The sequence below is a fragment of the Triplophysa rosa genome, linkage group LG18, assembly GCF_024868665.1.
Source record: "Triplophysa rosa linkage group LG18, Trosa_1v2, whole genome shotgun sequence".
Taxonomy (NCBI): domain Eukaryota; kingdom Metazoa; phylum Chordata; class Actinopteri; order Cypriniformes; family Nemacheilidae; genus Triplophysa; species Triplophysa rosa.
The window spans coordinates 18,106,426-18,134,339 of record NC_079907.1 but is presented as its reverse complement, the minus strand read 5'-3'; the positions used below and the strand labels follow the sequence as shown (position 1 = coordinate 18,134,339).

At 38.2% G+C, this 27,914-nt stretch overlaps 1 protein-coding gene across 1 annotated transcript; it reads right to left on the bottom strand.

Moving 5' to 3' along the window:
• Positions 1-34: 34 nt before the first annotated feature.
• Positions 35-21,313, bottom strand: polr3e (polymerase (RNA) III (DNA directed) polypeptide E). Its single transcript, XM_057359004.1, has 21 exons — positions 21,003-21,313; positions 15,999-16,079; positions 15,837-15,887; positions 15,538-15,615; positions 15,327-15,442; positions 15,167-15,249; positions 14,836-14,943; positions 14,681-14,730; positions 14,398-14,517; positions 13,497-13,582; positions 13,355-13,399; positions 12,679-12,770; positions 12,469-12,589; positions 12,175-12,256; positions 12,012-12,071; positions 10,163-10,320; positions 9,649-9,710; positions 9,111-9,574; positions 6,841-6,918; positions 6,639-6,764; positions 35-1,569 (listed from the first exon to the last, which is right to left on the bottom strand). Exons 2-21 carry the CDS (start codon positions 16,035-16,037, stop codon positions 1,513-1,515), a joined length of 2,076 nt encoding a protein of 691 aa, XP_057214987.1. The 5' UTR covers positions 16,038-16,079; positions 21,003-21,313; the 3' UTR covers positions 35-1,512.
• Positions 21,314-27,914: the final 6,601 nt, after the last annotated feature.

The window sequence follows — 27,914 nt, the reverse complement described above, 5'->3', positions numbered from 1 at the left end:
TCTGCATGTTCGTTCTTTAACACAAAGAACTTGAAAACAACTCAAGACAAGATTTCAGCTGCAGTATTTATTCTGAATGATACAAATAAAATAAAATAAAAAACGTGTTGACTGTCTTTAGTGGCTGAAACTCATCTCTGTTACAGTATGAGCATACAGACTTGGCTAAAATGTTTACAGTGAAGTGTCCAAATATGTGGAAAAAAGACAGGACAGTTGATTACGCTGAGGATATTGAATAGATCAGACTTGTTCACTTTAGGTGTATGAAGAGTTTGTTTCAGCTGACATTTTATTTATATCTATTCAATAATTCCCCTGAATATGTAAGAGGCACTTTCTTATACACCCCAAGCAGTTTAGAAACTTTATCAAACAGCTTTAGCCCCTAACCATGAATAGGAGCAAACATTTTTTTTTTTTCACCAGAACAGAATGTGTTTGTCAGCCTTAAGTCACAATGTTGTAAATGGGCTGAAATGAATTGGACAAGGCAGCACTTAAACACAATTTTATCAGACAGTAAATTCCATTTGAGACCTCAAAGAGGCTCTTAGGATTCTTAGAGAAGTATTCTTCAGAACCAACCTCAAAAACTCAGACACCAACTCGACCAATTTCACTCATAAATCATGATACATCATACATTTATTTGGCCGCTTATCTGTGGCAATATTCAAAACCTTTTTCTATGATTCAAACTGCTTCCATAATCCATTTTTTTAATACCAACGAGAACCATTTTGGTGGCTTTGGTTCGACTCATCCATGTTAGGAAAAGTGTAAACATTTCAGTCAACACAGCACAGAAGTGCATAGAGTGAAAGGGAACCTTTGCAGACCTTACAAAGAAAAAATAACATTTCATAAAGCTAGAGAAGAACTTGTTTAATATGACCAAGTGCCCTTTATCTTTAAGTGTTCTTGCACCGTTTTTCTTTTGGGTTACAGTATTCATGCTTAAGTGTGGGACAAAAAGAAAACAATAATTCAGGAAATAATATGCAGTAAAATCTGTGCAACTCATCAAACCAAACATCTCTTTTTCAGTCAGCTTACTCTTCTAAACAAGGCCAAAATCTGTCAAGAAGCTCCCAAAGGCCACAACCATAAAATCACAACCATTGTCTCTGCTTCTCTTTATTACTTATAACTATTTATATTACCTCATAAAAAACAACAACCAAAAGCAACTGACAGTCCAGGCATCTCCTTCTTTGAAATTAAATGTACACAGGATCTAACAGATCCAGCCCTTTTCCAGACATGGTAATGTGATTTGTGAGCTTGGACCAGATATGGTCTCTGACTCTTCTGGATACATAAATGAGTGCATTAACGTATGCAGATGCTCCAAAATGATGGATTGACGTCCCCTGCCCTGGTCTTCTTCAGCCGAGGGCAATGATTGGTTTGTGTGTTTCCTCTGCCTCCCTGTGTAAAGTTTTCTCTCACTAAACTCTGAGGGAGAAGCTGTGATCGATATGATACCCGGGACTCCCATGCTTCCTGTCAGGAGTGGACAGTACCCTTCAGGTACCACATCCCTCCTAAACTAGTACAGCATTCCTGAAAGAAAAAAACAATAACAAAAGATAGTCAATTGTCACAGCATCAAGAATTATGACACGCTCTTTATACAACAACTCATCTCTAGGAATACCAGAATGTTTTATCATAAAATGTATAAGTGTGCTTTTTAAACTGCTGTTATGCTCTTTAAAAGCACAGACAACCATTCTCTGTCTTTCTCACAAGTTATGCTGTGTAAAATATATCAAAAACGTATGTTTTATTGTACATGTAACATTTGCATTATTCAATTTACCATTGTTAATAAATATAAAACAACGGTTCCTTAATTGAGAAGCACTACATTCCATTGGTTTATTTTTTATTTTAACTTGGAATCCCCTTTTCAATATTTTCTTTTAGGGCTGTCAAACGATTTATCGCGATTAATCGCATCCAGAATTAAAGACGGGGTGTCCGATTTCTCTTAGCCGTTGCTGATGTTCAAATCACCAAAACAGACACACCCCTACCCCCATCATTCGCTTTCGTCAGCGCTCAGCTCGACTAATGTCCGTCCTGTGCACTGTGCACCTTACTGCTGATTGGCTAGAAGGTTGTTTTGGTACTCGGCCCGACTTTGTCTAAACAAGCGTAATTCGGAAATCGGACAACCCGCCTTTAAAGTCTGTGTTCACACAACATATGTCTGTTTACTGTGCCTATTAATTTTGTGTTCATAAAAACATACACATACATCCATATATTAAAGAAAAATATAGGTATAAGTATATAAATATAAAGTATATATACAGTATATTAGGGGTTGCACGACTACTGATTTTTGCTAGTCGGTTTCTTATCAAAACAATACTCGAATTACTCGACTACTCATGGGGTATACCACCGTAAATGAAAAGACATATATAGTTCACGTCAACAAGAGTTTATTAAACACCATAGCCTAATGCAACAATTTCAAAATATACGTGAATTGAAAAAACACTATAATTGTAACATGACATATATTAATTATATTTGTAAAGTACAGAAAGTAACAGCTACGCAATATTGTAATCTTAAACATCGTATTTTTTGCAAATACTGTATATGAGCATGCATACTGTATTTATAAAACTAATTAAAACATTAGTAAAACAGTTAAAACATGAATAAATTTCGTTTCATATTTAACAAGTTTCTAACAGTACTAACAAGATCAAAAATAATCTTACTTCAACCAGTTCGAAAAAGACAAAACGTAGCCTAGTTATTGTCAACACGCGTTAACGAATTCATATGCAACAATTATGTAACATGCGTGAATTGTAAAAACATTATAATTATTCTAACATATAAAATATATGTAACATACAGAAAGAGCAATTAGAAGCATTGCAATCTTAACATTTACGTCGTATTTCCAAATTACGTATATGTGCATACATACTCACTGAATTCATAAAACTAATTAAAACATTAGTAAAACAGTTAAAACATGAGTACATTTCATTTAACAAGTTTCCAACAGTAATAACAATAACAAATTGAATCTTACTTTAACCGGTTAGAATGTGTGAAATAGACTAACACAAGTCATCGCCGTCATTGTTTTCGTCCTCTTGCCACACACAGTCTTTGGTTGAGCTCTTGGATCGCTGGTTTGCATTAAGAAATATAAGCGCATCGACATGACAGGGATGTAGGCTTGATCTTTGCCTCGTGACGGTGTTGCCAGCCAAGGAAAAAATTCTTTCACTTGGTGTACTGGTGGCAGGGACAGCAAGATACGATTTAGCCAGCTTGGATAGCCGAGGAAACCGGTGTTCATTACATGCCCACCATTCGAGAGGATTACCCATGGTGGGAATGTCCCGCTTCTGAAAATAATCTTGAACCTCATCTTCATGGGTAGTTGGCCGCTTTGACGTAGATTGCGGCTTTTGTAGTGACATTTAAAGAGCTCCTCGAGGTCAGCCTCGAGCCTTGGTTTTTTTAGGCACAATGGGCAACGCACTGGTTGCCACATCGCAGTCGGCACCCTCCTGTTCACCTGTTGTGACAGTGAGATATTCATAAAAACGGAACATGAGGAGTTTAAAAATCAAATAACGTCGACTATGGATTATTAACTCACCTGAAGCTTCTGAATGCTCTGTCTCGTTGTCATGCAATAAATCGGAGAGATGGGTTTTGGCTTCCTCTCTGGTTTTCTCTGGTAGAAACAGCAAACTCTTAAACCGTGGATCCAACATGCACGCGCTAATAGGAATAGATTTAGCTACTGTATCAGAATCCAGTTTAAACCGCATCACCAGCTGTTTCCTAACAGTCTCTTTGAACGCCTGAGTGGCTGCGAGATCACCCACGCTGGGCCGTAGTGTGTTTTCTGTCAGATTGAGAAGTACGGGATATAGAAATGACAGGCCGACGTGCAGCTCCCCACACATGATTGTTGTCGCCTTAGCCAGCAGCCTCAGTATGGGAAGCAGCTGTTCAATCAGATCCCAACAAGATGACTTGATTGCCAGAGATTTTCGATACTGGACATTAGTTACCGTCTCGTCAGCAAGTACAGCTTGCACTGGGATTCTCTGCTCGTAAAGCCGATCCAACATAACGAACGTGGAGTTCCATCTAGTAGCACAATCATTTTGGAGTTTCCCCCTCTGATGGAAAGTTGCTCCTGACGTGCTTTCAAAGCGCGGGTTTCCACTGAAGAGTGACGAAAGTGACTGACGACACGTCTCGCAGCGTCAATGGTTCGAGACAACAGGTAAATCCAAACCTGTCTTTATTGCAAGTTGCAATGTGTGTCCTCTGCAACCAAGGTGATAGGGCAGTGCCTCACAGATTTCCATGGCCAAGTTCATGTTGCTCGCGTTGTCATGAACTGAGCAAAATACGCGTAACTCCCACTCATTAATGGTTTCTGTGAGCTTCTGTGCAATGTTGAATGCAGTGTGTCTCCCTGGCATGATAGTGGTTCCTAACACCCTTGATTTCAAGTCCCATAGTTCATTAATGTAGTGAGCCGTTATTGTTATATATGGATCCATGGTGCAAGAAGTCCAGAGATCAGTAGTGAGGGAGACGTTCTTGCCTTTCATTTCTGACGCAATGTCCGCTTTCAGGGAGTCATGTTTGTGGCCAATTATTTTCCACAGTGTAGCATTTGATGGGACTGTGTAACTGGGTTCAAAAAAGTTGATAATTCCCCTGAATCCCTCTCCTGAAACTGCAGACAGTGGCCTTATATCCTTTACTATAAAATCCACAAGCAAATCTGTTATTACCTGTCTTCTCCTCTCTGGAATCGGGCGTTTGCAGAATTCACCTATGCTCGTTTGCTTCGTGGTCGTGGTGTTCGCCTGACTAACATTTGGCTTTGTGGTTGGGTGTTTCGATCGCAGATGGTTGTGCATAGAAGTCGTACTGCTGTTATACTTTAATGTAGTCTTACAGAGTTGGCAAATTACGTTATTTTTGTCATCCTTGACAAAGTACTTCCACACATCTGATGTGTTGTGCCGGTTGGAGATGTTCGCCATTTTTTAAAGTTAATTTATTCTTCTTTAGAGTTTATTGGCGGTTGGCAAAGCGACTTAAGGTGCATTACCGCCACCTACTGGACTGTGGATCATGGTCTTTGCATTCGCAGAACAAAAACAAAACAATGAATTAATTTCTGGTTAATGCACACGCGAGTAGTCGATTGGCTTCTACAGCGCCAATTAGTGGTTGAAGTAGTCGACTACTCGACTAGTCTATGCAAGTCCTACTATATATACAGAGATATATACGGTATATATACAGTATATATACAGAGATATATACAGTATATATACAGATATATATATATATATATATATATATATATGTGTGTGTGTATGTTTGTGTGTGTGTGTTTATCAATACAAAATGAATGCAAAGTAATCAAACATATCGTCGCTGTCGGGCTGAATCCTCGCATCTCCAAAACCATTATTTTTCAGGAAATTAAAAAAACTGCATTTTTTTGAGTTATTAAACATTGTATCGTTAAAGTTGGTATTATACCTTATATTGCTATCATATACTGTTGTGTACCAACATTAACACAACATTTCCCCAAAACCATGTTTAATCGGAGATACAAGCTTTATGACTTTGGAGCAGGGAGATACTAGATTATGCTGTCATTGATAAGAATGGTACATACACAAACATCGCTGCTGCCAGCAGTGTTCATCAAAGTCTGCGGTCGCGTTGAGCCTTTTGACAAGAGACGAGGCTTTAAGAGCTAATGAAAGCTAATGATTGTGGTTACATACATCTTCCTAAACTCTATTTTAAACGTTAGAACTATGAGTGATGCAATACCAAAATAAAACGTTAAACAGGCTGTCTAATATAGGCGGAAATTAATCTGCACGCAAATAAAGTCGGCGGTCGCGTTGAGCCTTTTGACAAGAGAAAAGGCTTCAATCGTTAACCAAAGCTAACGACTGTGGTTACATACATCTTCCTAAACTCTATTTTAAAGGTTTAAGAACTATAAGTGATGTAATACAAAAAACGATGAGCTGACTAGGCTGTCTAATAGGCGGAAATTAGCCGAATCTGCTCGCAAACTTACCTTTGTGGCTCACGGGCTTCCTTCTGCACCGAAGCATTACAGCTATCGATTTTTATCAAAACAGGCCTACTCAAATGTATCCAACCTAACTATTTTCACTCGTTATTGTCTAAAAAACTTTCAATCAGGAGACGTAATGCCGAGAAGCTCCCGCGGAGTGAAGAAGTGCCCAATGGAGTTAAGAGATTTGCTCGTAAGCTATTTTCAACACTTTAGATTGGTCAATAATTTGTAAAAATAACAGACCCACATGGGGACTGACCAATAGCATCGATTTGTGAAAAAATATGAAATTGACCAAATTTGAACATAGGAGGTTTCCGCCCGACAGCGACGATATATTACGTAAACACAGACTTTTATTCTGGATGCAATTAATCGCGATTAATCACTTGACAGCCCCATTTTATATACATACTTAAATAGGTGTGCTCAATACCATAGATCTTGACAAATGCAAATGTTGGTATTGGAATCACATTGAAATAATGTATTGTTAGGCTAGTACCTTGAGAAGTCGATCCACATCTGTTTTTGTGACGGCATCGCCCAGTTCCTGCGTGAGACGAGACTGGATCACGTTTCGCCTGACACGATAGTTCTTCATGAAGATCTCAAACAAAACCTGACGGTGCTGTGGAGGACAAAGAAATGCTGCTTTACATTCTCTACATAAAAAGGTGTTTCTAAAAGAAGATCTGCTATATTACCTTGTCAAAGGTTTCTCCACTCTCCCACAAACCAAAGACTTTCTGCTCATCTGCAGGCGCATTGCTCTGAGGGGGAAACTACACACATCACATTACATTAGGGCTGGATGATAAAGCTAGGAGGAGCTTACTATTCATAGGTGTATGTATGACAGTATGTACTGTATATACAGCCACAGAAAAAAATAAGAGACCATTCCAAATTGTCTTTAAATCAGCATTTCTAGATATATTGTGGCCATTCCAGTCCAGTGTCTGTTGAATTTCAACAAAAACAAACCTCAGGAGTGACAAAGTCATCCACTAGCAATCCACAGAAAGACTGACATCATGACAAGACACCATAAATCCATAAAACTTTTTCCTAATTAAATGTACAAATATTACTGTTATTTTAATTAAAAGTGAATGTGAACTTGTTTTCTTTGCAGTTTTTGAGGTCAGAAAAAATACCGAGCATTTTTTCTGTTATTTTGACCCGTTTATCCATTTTTTCATTTTCTGCAAATAGAAACAGTATTTTTATTTGAAATTTGGCAGAAACATTGTTAGTAGTTCACAAAATGAAATAAAAATGATAATTTTACCTAAACGCATACCTATAAATAGTAAATTAAGAAAAAATAAAAATCATTTTGATATAGTTTCTTAATTTTCTGCGGCTGTATGTTCATTTATGTATGCATGTTGTTTAGGGATGCACCGATATGTAAATTTTGGCCGATAACCGATAATTCTTTAACATTGGAAGCCGATAACCGATATATGGTCGATACACAGTATCTAAATATTAATATAAAATTCCCTAAGACTGAAACAAAAGTCAAACAACTGGACAACTGCTTTTAAATGAAAACATTGACTGCAGAAAACAAGGTAACCATTAGTTCTCTTTTTTCCCCCTGAAAATCATGTACCAAGCCTACTTTACACTAGTTAACAATTTTTTAACCTTCAAACTTTTCTGGTATATTTTTTATTTAATAAACAAATTGTAGATGTTCTTCCAGAGCAATCCAGAATTTTTTTCTTTATAGCCACATGTCTAACAGGTCTCAAAACAGAAAGCATTCAGACAACAGTTTGATTCAAACAATATGCTTTTGTTCCTATAATTTACACATTTATAAATACTATACCTACATCAAAAATGTTTTGCTAATAGCAGGAAGTGAATGATTACGACAGAAAGATACTGTACTGTATTTTAACTGTGAGCAGCATGCAGCTGAAGAAGTTTAACCAGAGGAAATGATTCATGATTTATCGGCTCAATTTTATTATCGGCCGACACCGATAACATTAAAAATGACCATTTATTGGCCGATACCGATATGGCCGATAATTTATCATGCATCCCTAATATTGTTACTATTACTGAGCTACCAAAATAAAGTGTGCTTATTAATAATAATATATTTTTTTATTAATAATAATATATTTTTTTGTGGGCGTAACATTTAATTTTTACATGATATATTAGTAACTGTTTACAATAAGGTTGTATTTGTTAACATTAGTTAACGCATTAGCCTACATGAACAATAAGTAACAAGTCTACAACATTTGTTAATGTTATTTCATGTTGATTACTAATACATATTTAAAATCAAAAGTTGTATCTGTTAGGTAGTTAATGCAAAATAAACTACAGTAACATTAACAATTGTCATTATCTGACATTAACAAAGATTAACAAATGCAGAAAAACGATATTGTTTACTGTTCGTTCAGTGAATGCGTTTATGAACCAACATAAAAAACATTTTATGTTACCAAAATATAAAATTATTTTTTTACTTGGACATTGAGTTTTCCAAAGACAAGACAAGTTTTATAATACTTTCTTGTATCTCAACTGACTGTATCTGCTTTTTTCTATATATTTTTCATTTTGTCAAAAACAGATTTTTAAGTTATACTGTGCTCAGTCCTAACTAGCAATACTTATAATCAGTGCTGACAAAGCCAAAACCTTAAAGGAAAAAGAAACAAACCAAGCACAAACAATGAGACTCCCAGGACTTTCGTCTAGTAATGGGCTTTAACTCCATTAATAGCAAGTACATAAGTGCTTTCCTGCATCACACGCCCTAAATCCAATAAGCCCTAAGAAGGATTGTACCCAACCTTAAACTCAAACACAATCCACCTTTCTCACCTCAACATCTGTGTACATTGAATTAGGCAGTAAAAACTGGTTCGTTCCTGAATTGGAGATACAAAAATGACGGCAGTAAATAGAAATCTCTGGATCAATGAATACTTACAGGCACCAGGATTTGTTTGCAATGACTCAGAAGGATGGTGTCCTGCAGCATCCGGTCTGTAACGTGACCGTATACGGCGTGCCCTGTGGGCAAACTGGCCAGATGCAGGTTAAACAGCCTCTTCAATTCGCTCAGACTCAACACATAGTGCTTCAGAAAAATGTTTCGCACAAAGTGCTGGAGCTCTGGGGTGGGTGCGTTACCGCCCCCGTGTCTGTTATGAGAGTCCGGGTATCCGTTGACTGTGCCGTTTGTGAGAGAGCCTGAGGTGTCCATGGGTTCTTCAGAGTCACTCATGGGCTCTTGTTTGACTTGCACTGAGCTGTTGGCTTCACCGGAAGCCACCGGGGGCCTGGATGTCTTTAATCTACGAGCATCTAGTTCCCTCTGGAGAATGGCGTGCTTCTCCTGGGCGTTGTCCTTTGCGGTTTTGAGGCGTTGGTCTCCGCTAACGTGGACGGGCTCTGGAATAAACACAGATCTGGTTTAATATATGTGACTATGTTCCTGATAATGTGTATGTGAAATAAGATCATACCCATGTGTGCATCCTTTTTAGGCACAAAGTCATCTTTGGAGAAGTTGAAAACTTTTTCCAACCTGCAACAAATTACAAACTATATCTTTACTGACATAACATGACTGAAAAATGTTGAAAACAATGCATGGGCCTAAATATTGTTTTAGGTGAATTTTAAAGGGATAGTTCACCCAAAAAATTGAATTCTGTCATCATTTACTCACCCCTCAGGTTGTTCCAAAAATTTCATACATTTCTTTGTTCTGCTGAACACAAAGGAAGATATATGGAAGAATTTCAGTAACCAAACAGATCTCATCCCCCATTTACTGCCATAGTAGGGCAAATATAAATACTGTGGGAGTCAATGGGGTATGAGATCTGTTTGGTTACTGCCATTCTTCCAATTATCTTCCTTTGTGTTCAGCAGAACAAAAAAAAAGGTACAGGTTTGGAATAATGTGAGGTTGAGTAAAAGACAACAGAATTCTCATTTTTGGGTGAACTATTCCTTTAAGAAGCGACTTCATACTTAGACTGAATGCCTAGCCAAAGCATGTGTTGTCTTTGTGCCACATCGGGGTGTTTTTTCACAAAGTCATGATCTGTAGGCAACAGGAACTCCCAGCCTCTGTTTAACCTAGGAACAGACATCTGCTCCAGGAAGTCCTTCACATCTTCTGGAGGCAGCTGTGGTTGGAATGAAGATGACCACATTGAAACAATTCACATACAGGTGCTGGTCATATAATTAGAATATCATCAAAAAGTTGATTTATTTCACTAATTCCATTCAAAAAGTGAAACTTGTATATTATATTCATTCATTACACACAGACTGATATATTTCAAATGTTTATTTCTTTTAATTTGATGATTATAACTGACAACTAATGAAAATCCCAAATTCAGTATCTCATAAAATTAGAATATTACTTAAGACCAATACAAAGAAAGGATTTTTAGAAATCTTGGCCAACTGAAAAGTATGAACATGAAAAGTATGAGCATGTACAGCACTCAATACTTAGTTGGGGCTCCTTTTGCCTGAATTACTGCAGCAATGCGGCGTGGCATGGAGTCTATCAGTCTGTGGCACTGCTCAGGTGTTATGAGAGGCCAGGTTGCTCTGATAGTGGCCTTCAGCTCTTCTGCATTGTTGGGTCTGGCATATCGCATCTTCCTCTTCACAATACCCCATAGATTTTCTATGGGGTTAAGGTCAGGCGAGTTTACTGGCCACTTAAGAACAGGGATACCATGGTCCTTAAACCAGTTACTGGTAGCTTTGGCACTGTGTGCAGGTGCCAAGTTCTGTTGGAAAATGAAATCTGCATCTCCATAAAGTTGGTCAGCAGCAGGAAGCATGAAGTGCTCCAAAACTTCCTGGTATACGGCTGCGTTGACCTTGGACCTCAGAAAACACAGTGGACCAACACCAGCAGATGACATGGCACCCCAAACCATCACTGACTTTGTAATCTTTACACTGGACCTCAAGCAACGTGGATTCTGTGCCTCTCCTCTCTTCCTCCAGACTCTGGGACCCTGATTTCCAAAGGAAATGCAAAATTTACTTTCTTCAGAGAACATAACTTTGGACCACTCAGCAGCAGTCCAGTCCTTTTTGTCTTTAGCCCAGGCGAGACGCTTCTGACGCTGTCTGTTGTTCAAGAGTGGCTTGACACAAGGAATGCGACAGCTGAAACCCATGTCTTGCATACTTCTGTGCGTAGTGGTTCTTGAAGCACTGACTCCAGCTGCAGTCCACTCTTTGTGAATCTCCCCCACATTTTTGAATGGGTTTTGTTTCACAATCCTCTCCAGGGTGCAGTTATCCCCATTGCTTGTACACTTTTTTCTACCACATCTTTTTCTTCCCTTCGCCTCTCTATTAATGTGCTTGGACACAGAGCTCTGTGAACAGCCAGCTCTTTTGCAATGACCTTTTGTGTCTTGCCCTCCTTGTGCAAGGTGTCAATGGTCGTCTTTTGGACAACTGTCAAGTCATCAGTCTTCCCCATGATTGTGTAGCCTACAGAACTAGACTGAGAGACCATTTAAAGGCCTTTGCAGGTGTTTTGAGTTAATTAGCTGATTAGAGTGTCTTCAATATTGAACCTTTTCACAATATTCTAATTTTCTGAGATACTGAATTTGGGGTTTTCATTAGTTGTCAGTTATAATCATCAAAATTAAAAGAAATAAACATTTGAAATATATCAGTCTGTGTGTAATGAATGAATATAATATACAAGTTTCACTTTTTGAATGGAATTAGTGAAATAAATCAACTTTTTGATGATATTCTAATTATATGACCAGCACCTGTACATCACATCTTGTGCTAAAATACTCTCAGCTAAATTCACAAGACAAACCTTTATGGTAGCAGCAACTTCTTTTCTCATCAGGGTTCTTTCTTGAGTGAATCTCCACATCTGAAAAGACAAAGAAACTCGGGCAGAAGCATTCATTTTCAAACAAGCTTTTTTTAGTTTTTCTTAATAGAAATCATATTATGAAAAAGAATATAACACTCACCACAAAGTCTCGACCCCGACAGAGCACTTCAGCGGGAACTCCACTGTGTGAACTACATGTGTTCTTAGGATACAACACATCACTGTCAAAAAATGAAAAAGAATGAAAAGTAAAAAATTTTTGTAATTTGTATACACATTTAATTATCCAAGGCCACTAACAAGTTCGATTAAAACATATATTTTTCAGTACTATACGTGTTCCCCTGAGATCAAAGCCATGACCTAATCTAATAAAAGTTAATATACGTATCAGTTTAAGATTAATTTGCTTGGGAACAGTAAACACACTTACCTCTTCACCACCCAGTTCCCCTGGACCAGCAGCGCCACCTGCTGTATACAGCGCAGTACAGAGGTGGAGTCTATGCCTGATGCAAGCAGTCCCATCAGATTGGCAAATGGCATAACCTTGACTAGAAGGAATAAAAAGCTTGTATTAATGAAAAAGAAATGGGTTAAACCTGACGCAACACCTGCATTTAATGATGTAAGCTTGTCTAACCATTCTTCATTAGGGTCTTGACTTGATCACCCAAGGGAAGGGTGCGCAGCTGAGCCATGGAGAGTACGTTGCTAGGACCCATCGGCTTGACACTAGAAAACAAGGAGACGCAACAATAAAACAGAAATACACAAATAAACCCATGCTGCTTTTTATAAAGCGGCTCTGCCTAATAGTAACCAACTTAAAGGGATAGTCCACCCAAAATAAAAATTCGGTCATCATTTATTCACCCTCGTCATTTCAAACCTGTGTGACGTTCTTTCTTCCACAGAACACAAAAGAAGATATTTTGTTAACAAAAGAAGAAATTTGTTAACTGGCCCCCATTCATTTGCATTGGTTTTGTGTCCATACAATGAAACGAATGGGGGCCAGTGCTGTTCGGTTACCAACTTTCTTTAAAATGTCTTCTTTTGTGTTCTGTGGAAGAAATAAAGTCATAAAGGTTTGCAATGACACGACGGTGAGTAAATGATGACAGAATTTTCATTTTTGGGTTAACTATCCCTTTAATACTAGTTACCAAGCAACACTGAATTGCAACTTGGTATATGACATTGACAGTGAGGTCACAGGCGAGCATTTTTAAATGATGCTCATGCAATCAGAATTTAGATTCACTTTCATAATACACTGTAAAGAATGTGAAACCAGGAAATTTGAATCTACTTACACTTTTTCTTCAGCCAGTGGAGGCATAAGCATAGACAGATATTCACTGTGGGGGAAGAAAAACATATTGTTACATGCTATTTGGTTGTTTAAATTTAGAATGACTTGAGAAATTATGCAGATATTTCTCTCCATGTACTAACCTTGGGGTTTTCACCAGCTCTGTGTTCTCTGTGGTATCCATGGCCTGACAGTAAAGATACTGACGCTCATGTTCAGAGCGCCCGTCCTACAGGATTAATAGAACAAAAATGTACATATCTATATATTAGCATACATTCATAATTTGCTTTAATATTCAATTGATTACTCAAGTTATTGTGTTACCATGGTATCATCATCCATCTACCGTATGATAATACTGTGGTACTTACAACGTTGTGTATAATACAATGTGGTACTGAAAAAACACTATAACAAAATATAGAAAGACATTTACATTTATAAAAACATCTATGATTCTTTTGATTCTTCTGAATACTACTTCATGATATTGAATCTGTCAATTAGATTATATTGTTAATGTGTAGTGTGTGTTGTTTTGTATTATATGCATATAATAGGTTCTGTATACTCTGTTCATTTAACGCTAGAAACCAGCAGGAACTTTCTATACTTATATATTATTACCTACGAATTATTTGGCCTGTGGCCTCAAAAAATACAACAAAAAATATCATCAAGTTATCTTGTTTCAACCCACTGTTGTGTCAAATATACAGCAAACGATATGCAAATATTACTCATACCGCCCCCCACAGACTCTCAGTAAAAAAACTCTGAGCAAGACCTAAAATTATGTGCAGTGAACACTGATGAATTTATCAATTCCCTCCCACCTCTTTGTATATGGTCAGGGTAATGTTATTTGCATGGAATGTTTACTGCGATCTTAGGACCCTAGTCAAGTTTCACATAATGTCAATTCTGAATATTAAGCATAGCACTAGTCAATAGTGAATAGACGCATGTTTGTTTGTTCTGAGATTAGTCTGTTAGTCACGTGTCAAGTATGTCATTACAGTGGGTCACGTGACCACTTACCTTTACACCGTGATAATGCAGGTGGATCCAGGGCTCTTCCGCCTGTTTCTTTTGCAGGAACTCGTATGACTGGATACGCCGTTGACGGGCCTGTTCGGACTCAGGTCTGGAAAACCTCACCTGATCAAAGATCGCAAACAGCAACAGCAGGAATGTCAATGAGGATGTGTACAGGCTCAAACACACAAGTTTAGCCAATTATTTTGTTTGCGTTAAAGTTTTGATTCTCAAACTGTTAGTTCTGTGCATCTGTATAAGAAATAGAAACACGTGTAGGTCATACAGTGATTTGTTTCACGTCATCTTCTGCCTCATCCTGAGAAGAGTCTCCGGCTGTAAATGAAACAAATGGTTATGAATCTTTAAACCACAGCAATGCGTAACTAATATACAAAAATATAATCTTAAAGACTTAAGACTTGAAAAACTCTGCCCAACCTTCAATGGCTGCCTCTCTTTCTCTGTGTTTAGTATCAGCTTTGTCCAAATATGTGAAACTCGGTCTCATCTGGAGAATTCCTTGCAATGGAGTGAGATGAAGCTCTCCTGTCAGGAACAATATTAAGAATAGTTAAGCCAACATAAAAGCTTTTAATGCACATTAATTTGCTTACCCACCGACATGATTCCTTTTAATTTAATGTTACAAGAACTCCATTCTGGCATTAAATGCACATTTTTTAAAATTGATTCAGTAGAAAAAAGTAAAATAAAATGCAAACAGAATTTCAGCAAATTTACAGTTATGTGTAACTAAATAGCAACCCACCTTTGCGAAACACCGCTGCAGCATAGCGGGATGTATTTGTAGTAGCCTGGATTGATGAGAATGCTTGCTTGTCCATCATTTTCCTTTAAGAACAAAGGACAGGTACATCATACCTAATATTAAGGACTGATTTTAAATGGAAAAGGCTAATGTTCCTCACGTGGAGTAAGTGTTGGAATCCTCTGAGGAAGTGCCATCTACATTAAGAGCGATTTGCTCCCCTTTACTGCGGCAGTAGTTTGGACTCATTGTATCCATGGCAACCTCAAGTTCAACCTGGATATGGGAAAGAAAATCCAATGACCTCCAAAATAATTTCAGAGGACTCATTCATTCTACTTCAACCACAGAAGTAGTTAATGCCATGTTACCTTTTGGTGTTTGGGTTTAATTCTTGCTGACAAATGAGCGGCATTATCATAGCTCATGCTACCAGGACGCACTGGGTACTAGAAAAAAATAATAATAATAAATCAGCATATTTCAACTAGCAATATAAAAAACAGGCAATATTTAGGCATTTTGAGATTACATGCATAAAACAATGCACAATGAATTTACAGTGAGTGGAAGTGGAAAACTTCTAATCAAAGAGTAAATATGATATTTACATTGCATTATGTATATACCAGCTACTCTTCTTTACCTGAATGCGTTAATATTATCTTACCTGAAACAAATAAAGCTTTTCCACAAGACTTTTGGCCAGATAGACATCAATCTAACATGAAGGAAAGCAGTAAGAATGCTTCAATTTGAGCAACAACGGCAGTAAAATGGGTTTATTCTCTGTATAAGAGAAATACAAGAAAAGTCAAGTGTTTATGTGTACCTCTTGTATAACTGGATCATCATCATCACCACTGGCCATAATGAAGAAACCAGACGAAACCTCTGCTGGTGGATTTCAAACCTGTAGACACAGAATTGCTAAATAACTAACATACTGAAGCAAAGCAAATCAAGCTTTATGTTTGTTTGATACAGGAAATAATATAAAATGCTATTTGTAGGGATGTAACGATTCACCGGTTGAAAATCGGTTATAATGAGTGACGATTCAAATCGGTTGAGGTGTGAACTGAATCGCAATACATTTTGTGAACAGCAGGGGTTTAAAATTTTCACTGCAAATCTAAACGTGGACATGCTGATATTTCTTAAATGCAAAAAAATCCAAGAAAAGCTCAGACAGTATTAGTTTGTTTATATTAAAGAGACTTTTTCTATTATTAATTTGTTATAAAATTGCAGTTTAGTTTTGTTATTTGAAATAAAACATTATTTTATTATACAAAGAAACGTGAAGCATTTAAGAAATAATGCAAGGGAAGTTGTTCATTTCTAATTTGTTTCAACTCATTTTGTAAAAATAAATCGTGAGTAAATCGTGAATAAATCTCATCGTGAGATCAGAATCGTGACTCGCATCGCATCGTGAGCTGAGTGAATCGTTACATCCCTAGCTATTTGCATTCTGACTTCTTTAAATGAGCTGGCTTCTTTTTGTGATCGATTCACTCCGCCAGGGTTGGTATAGGTTTCGGAAAGTTTTTTTCGAACATGAATTTCTGCTACATAAACAAGGATTCTTAGTCCCTATTGAACAATTCTCCAAGAAAAGCACACCCACACGTCAACCAGCGAGAGAAAGAGCACGCCCATCAATGTGCTTTGTTCGGGTTATGGATGTGCAGCTGTGTTTGTTTGTTCATGGCATTTTGTGATGAATGTTATATAAAAGGTGGATATAACGCTGGATTAAGAGATCGTTTAAAATTTATAGATGGAGCGTTCCCAGCGCTCAAAGATGCTGGACACGCAGTAAGTGAAACTAAGTCAAATGTGTGTTTTGTTGGCAATCATATGTGCATAATGTAAACAGCACAAAGTTATAGGGAATCAACAGTTATGCAGGGATAATGCGATGATGTATTGTGTGCTCGTGCTTTATTTCCGCCCACTGCACACCTCCAGGAGCTCAACTGTTTTTGGAAATAACCTTAGGCTGTATCTGTCTTTTATAAATGCGATCAAACTAAATACAGATACTGAGTACGATCATTTTTACGATCATGCCTGTAAAGCCGCGATTGCTGCGAATCTATTTTTTTCTTTCATATTTCCGCAAGCACTGAACATTCATTAACGTGAATGTTATTGCTACTACTATCCACTAGGGATGTAACGATTCACTCTGAGCCGGTAGAAAATCGATTATAATGTGACGAATCAAGTCGGTCGGGACGTTATAAAAATCGCAGTACATATTGTGAACAGCAGGGGCCACTGTTTTTCTGCAAACTTGGTAAACGTGGATATGCTGATATTTCTTAAAAAAAGTAAAACTTAGGAAAAGCACAGACAAAGTCTTAGTTTGTTTAAATTAAAGAGACTTCTGTATTACTAATTTTTTATTTGATTTGGAATTTTTTTTAAACTGCAATTTAGTTTTGTTATTTGACATAATATATATTTTTCTTTTACAAAGAATTGTGCAGCATTAGAGAAATAATAAAAGGGCAGTTGTTCATTTAAAATGTTCTTAAAATCATTCTGTAAAAAAATCGTGATTAAATCGCAACGCGAGATCAGAATCGTGAATCGCATCGCGAGCTGAGTGAATCGTTACATCCCTACTATCCACTAGATGTCGCTTTATTTTTACAACGGGTGGATGTTACAACAGGGAGTGTATCGTTCATTACTTTCTTAATTAACATGTCGGATGCGGGTGTGTCTTCGAATTTAACATCACCTTCTAGGGATGGGCGATATGGCCCTAAAATTCTATCACGATAATTCCTGGTATTTCTTGCGATAACGATAAAAATGGCGATATATTCATAACGTCATCCACCGCTGTTTTTTGCGTCAAGTGATAGTAGCTGCATGTAGTCTAGACCCTCAGAAAAACAAATATTATCAAAAAGTAAAACTTACCCCAAATCAAACAGCTCCTAAAATATACCTACAGTATTTTTGTAAATGTAAAATGTAATAGTGAGATTCGACTTCAAAAGGTTGTAGTAAAGAAAAGTTAAATGAACTAAAGCTCAATAAACACATAATGTCATACCTAAAACTGTATATATTCTATTGTTGGGTGGAAACGATCGATCGCATCATGCTGTCAATCACTCTCTCTTGAACTGTGTGAACCTTCTCTTCTCACAGCAACATACACTGAATCTGTCTATGACTCGCGCTACAGAAAGAGAACAGAAAAATTGCGGATAAAAGAAATCTAATTAAATAATCCATGCTTTTATACGCTCATAAACGTATTTAAAATAACGTATACAAACTCGCATTTGTACTGTATGTGAACAGGCAGCAGTGCTGTGTCGCTATGAAAGCACATGTGGGCGCGAGCTGCGTACGAGACGCTCTGTTCATCCTGTATATAACAGGCAAGAAATCATACTAAACTATTTGCGCACGCGCGCATAACATCTAACGAATGTTTAAATACTTTTAGCCAAACTAAATGTTGTGGTGTAACGCATTATGACTATCAACGAATACTTAACAAACGAATTAAATAAAACGAAAGTGAAACTAAACATTAACTCGGATGCATCTACAGTGCCAACCTAAACGAGATTTAGAGCTTTAGTGCAAACTCTTTCTCAGCTTCATGACCGCCCTCCGCTATATACCCGATTTTCACTTCACATATGAGCTGTGAATGGGTCTCACAAAAAGATACGTCATCAACTAGAATTTATCGTTTATATCGCGGGAAGACTAATTCCTATCGTGTGGGGAATTTCTACCGGTATATCGCAAACGATATAATATCGCCCATGCCTATCACCTTCACATAAAAGGCAGCGGTTCATATGATTGCAGCCTCTCTTTACAGCTACAGCTAACTGTTTGATCAAGGTATGTTTCAATATACTCATGTGTATGGTGTAAAGTTAGTAAAGTTTAATATACAGGTTTGTGGCTCTTCATTTCTTTTTTTAATTCATTTAATTATAATCTTTTTTTACCATTGTAATCTTTACAGTGTTTCCCCTATCATTGCCTTAGGGGGGCGCCCCGCCCCCTTGAAGGTCAAGTCAATTTAAAATTTTAAAATATTGTTATTTTTAAACGCTTAAACACTCCCAGGGTGGTGAAAATGGCAACATTCACTCTCCTGCTCCGAGTCTAAGTACAGAAAAGACGCATGCCCTGCCCCTGACAAGTAACAGTCCAGTTACCACCGGATGACATGATTTCACCCAGCTTATCCTTCGTTACATCCGGACCGCAAGACATAATAAACCATTAAAAACATTAGACTATTTCTGTAGTCTAAATTGAACAGCACGTCTACATCCCCCCCCCCCAAAGCCGTAAACCTAGGGGAAACACTGCTTTACCTATGTTTTTTAGAAATATCTATAGGATTTGTATTAAATCTATAATTATTGACTCGAATTGAGAGCTTGTGAATCGGAATCGAATCGGAACATCAGAATCGATACCCAGCCCTACACACACAGAGTTGTAAATTTGAACCGGTTGATGGAAAAGAAAAGATATTAATAGGCATGCTAATATTGGCAAAGCTATAAGTAACTAAATTATATTTATAGTTGCTTATTGTATTATGTACTTCAAGTTGAAATACACCTTTCTATTCTCTTTTTAATAATTCTGTATAAAACTCAAATTTAAAATCTAAATTAAAATCTTTATAACAACATGTAAGTTCAAATCTAATTTCTAAATATAGACAAATGTGTTACAAATAAGTTTGTGAAAAAATTACATTTATACATTTGGCAGATGCTTTTATCCAAAATCAACTTGCAGTACATTTAGTGTATAAATGACTTTTATCATGCGTGTTCCCTGGTATCAAACCTATGATCTTTTCACTGTTAGCGCAAATGCTCTACCAAGTGAACATTACAAGAAAATAATATGATATATTCAAAAAAGTATATGTAGAAAAGTGTGATGTTCACAGCTTGTTATATAGGCAATTACTCATTTAAGTTATTCCTGATAGACTCAAAAATGTACAGATTTAATCATTTCTTTGTATATTTGGTCAAGGCTGATACTGCTTGTAAATCCAGACAAAAAGTAAAGAATTTTAAGTTTACAATCTATTTTGTTGTTGTTATTTAAAGTAGCTCACCCAACAATTGTAGATAAGTTTAACGTCAAGATTCGTAAAACAGTAACGTTAACTGTATAACATAGCCAGAATTCATCATCACAGATCATAATGTCAAGACATAATTACATAACTTATGGAGTTAAAAGTATATCACTGTTCAACTACATTCAACATGCATGAAACAAAGGCCAAACTTAGTCACATTTACCCAATATCCCCTATAAAGCATGTGACATTCTCATATTGAACTGTCAATCACTAACTAATTGTTATTAGGGTTAGGTTATCTGGAAACTGCTTTTACTGAATGATGCAAGTGCATGCAACAATACACCAAATGCCAACAACTACACACAACACACAGACTCCGAGTACGCTACAGTAAGTTACGCAGTCTATCGACATAAAAAAACTCAAATACACACACAATAAAACACAAAGACAACATGCGACAGTCAGCAATAAGCAGCATGCTAAACTGTTAGCAGCTCTGTTAGACAGCATAGACACGTTTACATTAAACAGACAACAACCTGCTAACATCTCCATACTGTATACATGTATATAAATGTTTCCACATGTTTCTAACTGTTTCTAAGTGTTAACATTAGTATCATGCTCTCAGTACAACTGACATAACGTTACACACCGAGGCCTCTGTGTTGTTTCACTAAATAGACAAATGACTGAAGTTAAAGTGATTACACCAACCTGCACTTTACTAGATAAATGTAGTTAATCTTTTAACGTTGTGGTATTGATTTCTTCAGTTCCTTCAGTCAAGCGATGTGATCTCTGTGTGTAAATCTCAGGAGTCGCTGCCGCTGTTGCTACCATGTTGCTGATCTACAGTCAGTCAAACACGTGGGGAGGAGCTGTGTGTGCAGGCGACATATCCCAGCGTGCACTGCGCCGCCGGCACACTGGATGCGTCACATTTCTTATGATGAAATACTATGAAGCGAAAACAAATCCATCGTTTTGCAAACAAATGCAACCTTTTTTGCAAAAGAAACTCATCTCTGAAACAAACAGAAAGCGTTTTACAAATACATAATGCAGTTCGAGAGAAAATGCAAAGGTGTAACATATAAATGTACTGTGTTTAAGTCTCACCTTTTTATGAGATTTTCTCAGCTTGATTTTCTCACAAATGTGACTGTGCAGATTTTCTCACAAAATGGGATCATGCAGATTTTCTCACAAATACATGTGCAACTTCTTACAAAACAGCAGGTGGTGCTATTGGGAATTTTACACTAGTTCTATAGGAAGAAGCCTTGAACATTACCTTGCATCCCACCCTTTCCAGTGCCAGAAACTGAATTAAGACAAATTTCATTCGTCAAGTTTCATTCATTTAGTCTCATTAAATTTATTGAAACTGTTAATGATATCGGTTGCCTTTCTTAATAATAAACAAATTATGCATTGGTTTTATACAAATAACGTACAACAAACCTGGATACATTTGCAATGTTGTCACCCCTTCCACCCCATCTCATTCTCTTGTTCTTGTTTCCCAACTGTTTACGTTCACAAAATAGACTACTTTTAGTATAGTATATAGGATCGTTTCTTATATGGGGATTTTGACATAATTTTGTGTTTATATCAGGGCTGGCACTACAGGCATGGGCAGGGCAGGGCAGGGCAGGGCAGGGCAGGGCAGGGCAGGGCAGGGCCCACCTAAACGTTTGTCTTTCCCACCCCATGAGAATCAAAAACTAACACTAAAAATTGCTGTATTTTCAACCCATTCTCAATGGGTTGGTATTTTCTATTGGCTGAAAAAACGTCATTGTTCAATGCACTGCTCTGGCTTTATTTTGTAACAGAGAAGCATGCTACATGCTACAGGTGGAAGCAAAATACTGTACAAAGGAATTTTAGGCGCACTGCACATATGTAAAATTAATTGTGCAGTAAAATCAGAAACCTTTATTCATTTTTGCTGTTTTATTTTGTTCTTTTAACAAACAGCTATTATTTGCTTGCAATATATAGGCTAGATTTGAACCTACCGACTTTCAGTAATGATTGAAAGGTCCATCTTCCGAAGCTCCAGCTTCGGAAATAAATCTGTCTCTCAATCTCAAACACAATTCACGCTGTATGTGGTAGCGAAACACTGTGCAAAAGAGTTTAGTTTTGGTGCGATGCGCGCTCACGATACCACAAAAAACAGCAGACACGATGTACAGTTCATTGTGCAGTGTAATCAGATTAATTCGTTAAATTCATTCAACGAAATTAAACAAAAATCAGTGATCGTTCAGTGATGGGGAATGTTCTTAGCCCGCTCTCTTTTGTAGGATTCTATTTATGTCCAGTTTACATAACCGCTTTATTTAAGGTGTAAAACAATCAAATTAAATGCAGACTATATAAAAGGCAATCAACAATAATTATTTTTTGTTTTAAACTCGCAGTCTTCTCCCTTACAGAAAATACACACGAAATTCACATGTGCAAAAAACACATGTGATCACATGTGAAATGTGTGTTTTTGGAACATTTTGGTGTGAATTCCATGTGAATTCCCACGTGAAACCCATGGGATAACATATGCGACATGTCTCCACATGTGATCACACGTTCTTCACGTCACCATGTTGCACATGTCATCCCATGGGTTTTTAACATGTTATCCCATGGTTTTCACTTGGGAATTCACACCAAAATGTTCCAAAAACACACATTTCACATGTGATCACACGTGTTTTTTGCACATGTTAAACATGTTGTATACATGTGAAATTCATGTGTCTTTTCTGTAAGGGCTGTAATGAATGCCCGTTTTTTATATTTATAACATCACAAATCATTTAAATCTTGCATGTATTGCAGTCATAATGTAGTATTGAATTCTATCAAAAGCAATGCTCAAGAGTGACAGTGTCACGAATGGTGAGGGAACAAGCACACAGTACAGATGACCCAGACGCAGACAGCGGATAAGGGGTTAAGACATTTAATGAAATATAAATACAAAACAAACACCCACGTGGGGGAACATAAAACATGGGAATACGAAAACACGACAGGACAAGACTAAAACTGACTACATCTACACAAGACTAAAATAAACACTTGACATAGTATACAAATAACTGAACTAGACTAACAAAGCACAGGCACTCACCAGACAAACGACAATGAACCAGCACAGGACAATGAAACAAGAGGACTATATAAAGGGGACTAAATCAAGAAGGGGACAGGTGCGGGACATGAACTAATTAACAAGCAATAACGAGACGAAAGGGCAGGAACAGAGACGCCACACCAGAGAGAGGGAGTATATGGAATGCCAAAACTGTCTCTCTCCACATAAAACAAGCGGTTCTATCATGGTTCTGCCACTAGGCCAAGAAAAGCAAGACAGGGTGGGGAAGAACCATGACAGAAGCCCCTCCTTAAGGAGCAGCATCCTGATGCTCCTCAAGGAACAAACAAGACTAGACAGACTGTGACAAAAAAACATAACTACACAAAACACGACCAAAAATGTGATACATAGAAAAAAAAAAGTCCAAACAAATACATGGCGCCGGCACGAAGGCCGGCTGGACAGTACACGGCGCCGGCTGGAAGGCCGGCTGGACAGTACATGGAGCCGGCTGGATGGCCGGCTGGACAGTACATGGCGCCGGCTGGATGGCCGGCTGGACAGTACAGGCGCCGCTGGATGGCCGGCTGGACAGGCGCCGGCTGGACGGCCGGCTGGACAGGACATGGCGCGGCTGGAGGCCGGCTGGACAGGACATGGCGCGGCTGGATGGCCGGCTGGACAGGACATGGCGCCGGTGACGGCCAGCTGGACAGTACGTGACCCGGCTGAATGGCCGGCTGACGACAGCATGGCCCGGCTGGATGGCCGGCTTGACAGCATCGCCGGCTGGATGGGCCGGCTGGACCGACATGGCACCGGCTGGAAGGCCGGCTGGACCACATGGCACCGGCTGGATGGCCGGCTGGACACACATGGCGACCGGCTGGATGGGCCGGCTGGACACGACATGGCGCCGGCTGGAATGGGCGGCTGGACAAGTACATGCGCCGGCTGGATGGCGGCTGGACATACATGGGCCGGCTGATGGGCGGCTGGACAACATGGCGCCGGCTGGATGGCCTGGACAGACGACATGGCGCCGGCTGGATGGGCGGCTGGACAACAATGGCTGCCGGCTGGAAGGCCAGCTGACGTGACATGGGCGCCGGCTGGATGGCCGGCTGGACAGACATGGTCGCCGGCTGGATGGCCGCTGGGAGACCGGCTATCACCGGACTGGGCAGGCCTGGATGTCGACACGACAGGACCGGAGGATGTCGGCGGCTGGGCAGCCTCTAGCTGCAGTCTCGACGGCTGGGCAGCGCTCTCTGGCACTGGCCAAACAAGGACAAAACAACAACAAGAAAGGGAGTCGACTCGACAGGCCTGGGACCAGCTGGGATGACCGCAGGGTCTGGCGAGAAAACAGGACGCCGTGACCTGGAGAACCGGCGCTCAACCCTGGAGGGGAACCCACCTAACCGAGAGCCGGCGGTATCGACCCCTCCCGCTGAGATCCCTCTGTCTGCTGGGTCTCGACATTGGCTGGTTCGTTCTGTCAGTGAATGGTGAGGGAACAAGGACACAGTACAGAGACCCAGACGCAGACAGCGGATAAGGGGTTAACAAGACATTTAATAAAATATAAATACAAAACAAAGCCCACGTGGGGGAACATAACAAAACATGGGAATACGAAAACACGACAGGACAGGACTAAAACTGACTACATCTACACAAGACTAAAATTAACACTTGACATAGTATACAAATAACTAAACTGACTAGACTAACAAAGCACAGGAACTCACCAGACAAACGACAATGAACCAGCACAGGACAATGAAACAAGAGGACTATATAAAGGGGACTAAATCAAGAAGGGAACAGGTGCGGGACATGAACTAATTAACAAGCAATAACGAGACGAAAGGGCGGGAACAGAGACGCCACACCGGAGAGAGGGAGTATATGGAATGCCAAAACTGTCTCTCTCCACATAAAACAAGAGGTTCTATCATGGTCTCTGCCACAGTCAAGAAAAGCAAGACAGTGGGGAGAACCATGACAGAGTCGGTTATGCGGCATATACTGTGTTTGTAAATATAATCAGGATTTATTTTTTAAAACTATATTTTTTAATTTTTCTAAACGTGTACAAACATTAGTTTTGTTTGCTTAAAACTAAATATAGAACTTGTTTTTTGGGTGTTTCCGTTTTAAAAATGCAGATCATCTTTTCTGTTGTTTTCTGCTCCAGTTCATTTTCTCAAATACAAAAAAGAAAGTTATATGAAATTTGGGAGAAATGCTGTCAGTAGTTCACAGAAATCAGTGGTGTAAAGTATTGGAGTAAATGTACTTAGTTACTTTACTTAAGTATCTTTTTGGCTACTTTGTAGTTGTACTGAGTATTAAAGATATTAGCAACTTTTACTCTCTACTTAACTACATTTTTGAACAAGTATATGTACTCTTTACTCCACTACATTTGTAATGACTAATGCAATTACACATTACATTTTGCATGCCACCTATCTTATAATTAATATTGCCATTCACAGGGCATTGAAGGTACTACAATCTTGTGGATTTTGCCATAACTTACAAAAACTTGTCAACATGGCTTCTTTATATGAATATGAGTGCAGTATCAGGTAGATGTCAATCGCTGGCGGTTTATACACGGTTAGCCCTTACCCGCTATTTCTACAGTAATATATTGGCAACACTGTTGCCAGCTAGTTACTGTAGGTCACACATCTACAAAAGCTCTTATTTTTAAAACTAACTCTTCCTAAATGTGCTCTAAACATGTTTGCTCAAAATTTGACCATGTGGTGGGACTATTGCCATGAAGTGATGTAAACCAGTAAAAAGAATGTATAGTATTTCAATTTTCAAAAGTGCTCTCACACTATATAGACAAAATATTAACCTATAGAATGAGTCGGACACAGAGAAATGAACAATCCACATATGAATCTCAACAATGGTGACAATCAACTGAACAGCTTCATGCTGCAATGCATGCTGGGTACATAGTACAAAACTCATTCATGATTGTTTGTCACCATTGATGAGGTTTGTATGTCAAGTGTCTAACTGTGTCTCAATTGCAAAGAAAGATTTTCTGACAGAGATCTTTCCATTATAACATGTAATCACTTTACCAAACATATCTTAATAAATCTTTAATGCTATATTATTATTATTTAATGATTGAATTCTTTCAGATGTATCTTCAGTTACTAAGCAAACATAAAGTTGCGGTTCCTGTAAAGTCCCTTTCAGTGTTATTGTATAAGTGTACATTTTAAAGCTACAAGAAAGTCAAAGAGTCCAACCAAAGCAAACACTGATCGCCATAATGGTGACTTAAAACATAATTGAACCACTATGAACTAGAGTTAAATCTCATAAGATCTTACACAGATGACAGAAATAAAGTGAAAGTGGTGTCTTAATATGTGAAGATGTTATTGATGTTTGTGTTTAATTCTCCTCTGGTGAAATCTTGACAGATTTATTGTGTTCATCTGTTATTTACACTTGTTCATCTAAGACTGTGTGACTTAAGTGCGTTAATAGATTCTTTAATAATGTATCTTCAAACAGCCATTGCAGTAGTTTACTGTAAAACACCTACAGTAACTAGCTGGCAACAGTGTTGCCAATATATTACTGTAGAAATGGCAGGTAAGGGCTAACAGTGTATGTGAAATGAGGACATGACTGCAGCTGGCGATGAGGCCCAAACCAGCATGTCCAGTGCAAAAAGGCTTTGACTTTTTAATTCTACTTAACATTATTTTATTTATCTGTTATATTGAAGAGACCTTTTTGAAGGACTTTGGTTTACTTATGAGCACTTGAGCTTAAATGAGACTTAGGGTGTTTGTAATGACGTAGGTTATGGTGTCGACCATGATTTGTTGCAATTTTGAGGTGTTCAGTCTTATTATGATTTAAGAAAATAAATGCGATTGCTCACCTCACAAATCAACTGTTTCTAGTTTTTCACTGATGTGTCTCTTAAGTGTTGAGGACTAGTGCTGCTTTGAGCCTACATTCAGTATGAGTAAAATACTCAAGTACTGTTAAAATCAGATACTCAAAGACTTTTACTCAAGTCGTTTTGGAATTGGTGACTTGTAACTTGTAATGGAGTAATTTTCACTGCAAAGTATCTGTACTTTTACTTAAGTATGGTTTTCAGGTACTCTTTACACCTCTGACAGAAATAAACAAAAATGATCATTTTACCAAAACACATTCTTATCAGAAAAAAAGGAAAATACTTTTGAAATGGTCTCTTAATTTTTTCTGCAGTTATACTGTCTGTGTGGTTGGGATATATGCCCACCCAGGATATCTGCTAGCCCACCCTTCTGCACCTGGCAGGAACTGGGCCTGGTTTATATGTCAATTTTTGAATAAGACGACGTGAAAGAGATTTCAGTATAGTATTTTGCGCTCTTGAGATGCGACTGGTTTTTTATGGGGTTCCATATGTGTCAAAAATGTGTTGATTGGGTTGTACAATACAATGGGAGAAGTTGCATAAC

Excerpts from the sequence above, each read along its gene's own strand:
- polr3e (XM_057359004.1), bottom strand. The coding sequence starts at position 16,037 with ATGGCCAGTGGTGATGATGATGATCCAGTTATACAAGAG. Across the intron at positions 14,518-14,680 it reads ATGACGTGAAACAAATCACT|GTGAGGTTTTCCAGACCTGA; the intron begins GTATGACCTACA and ends ATCTTTGATCAG. Across the intron at positions 10,321-12,011 it reads AAGTTGCTGCTACCATAAAG|CTGCCTCCAGAAGATGTGAA; the intron begins GTTTGTCTTGTG and ends TTCCAACCACAG.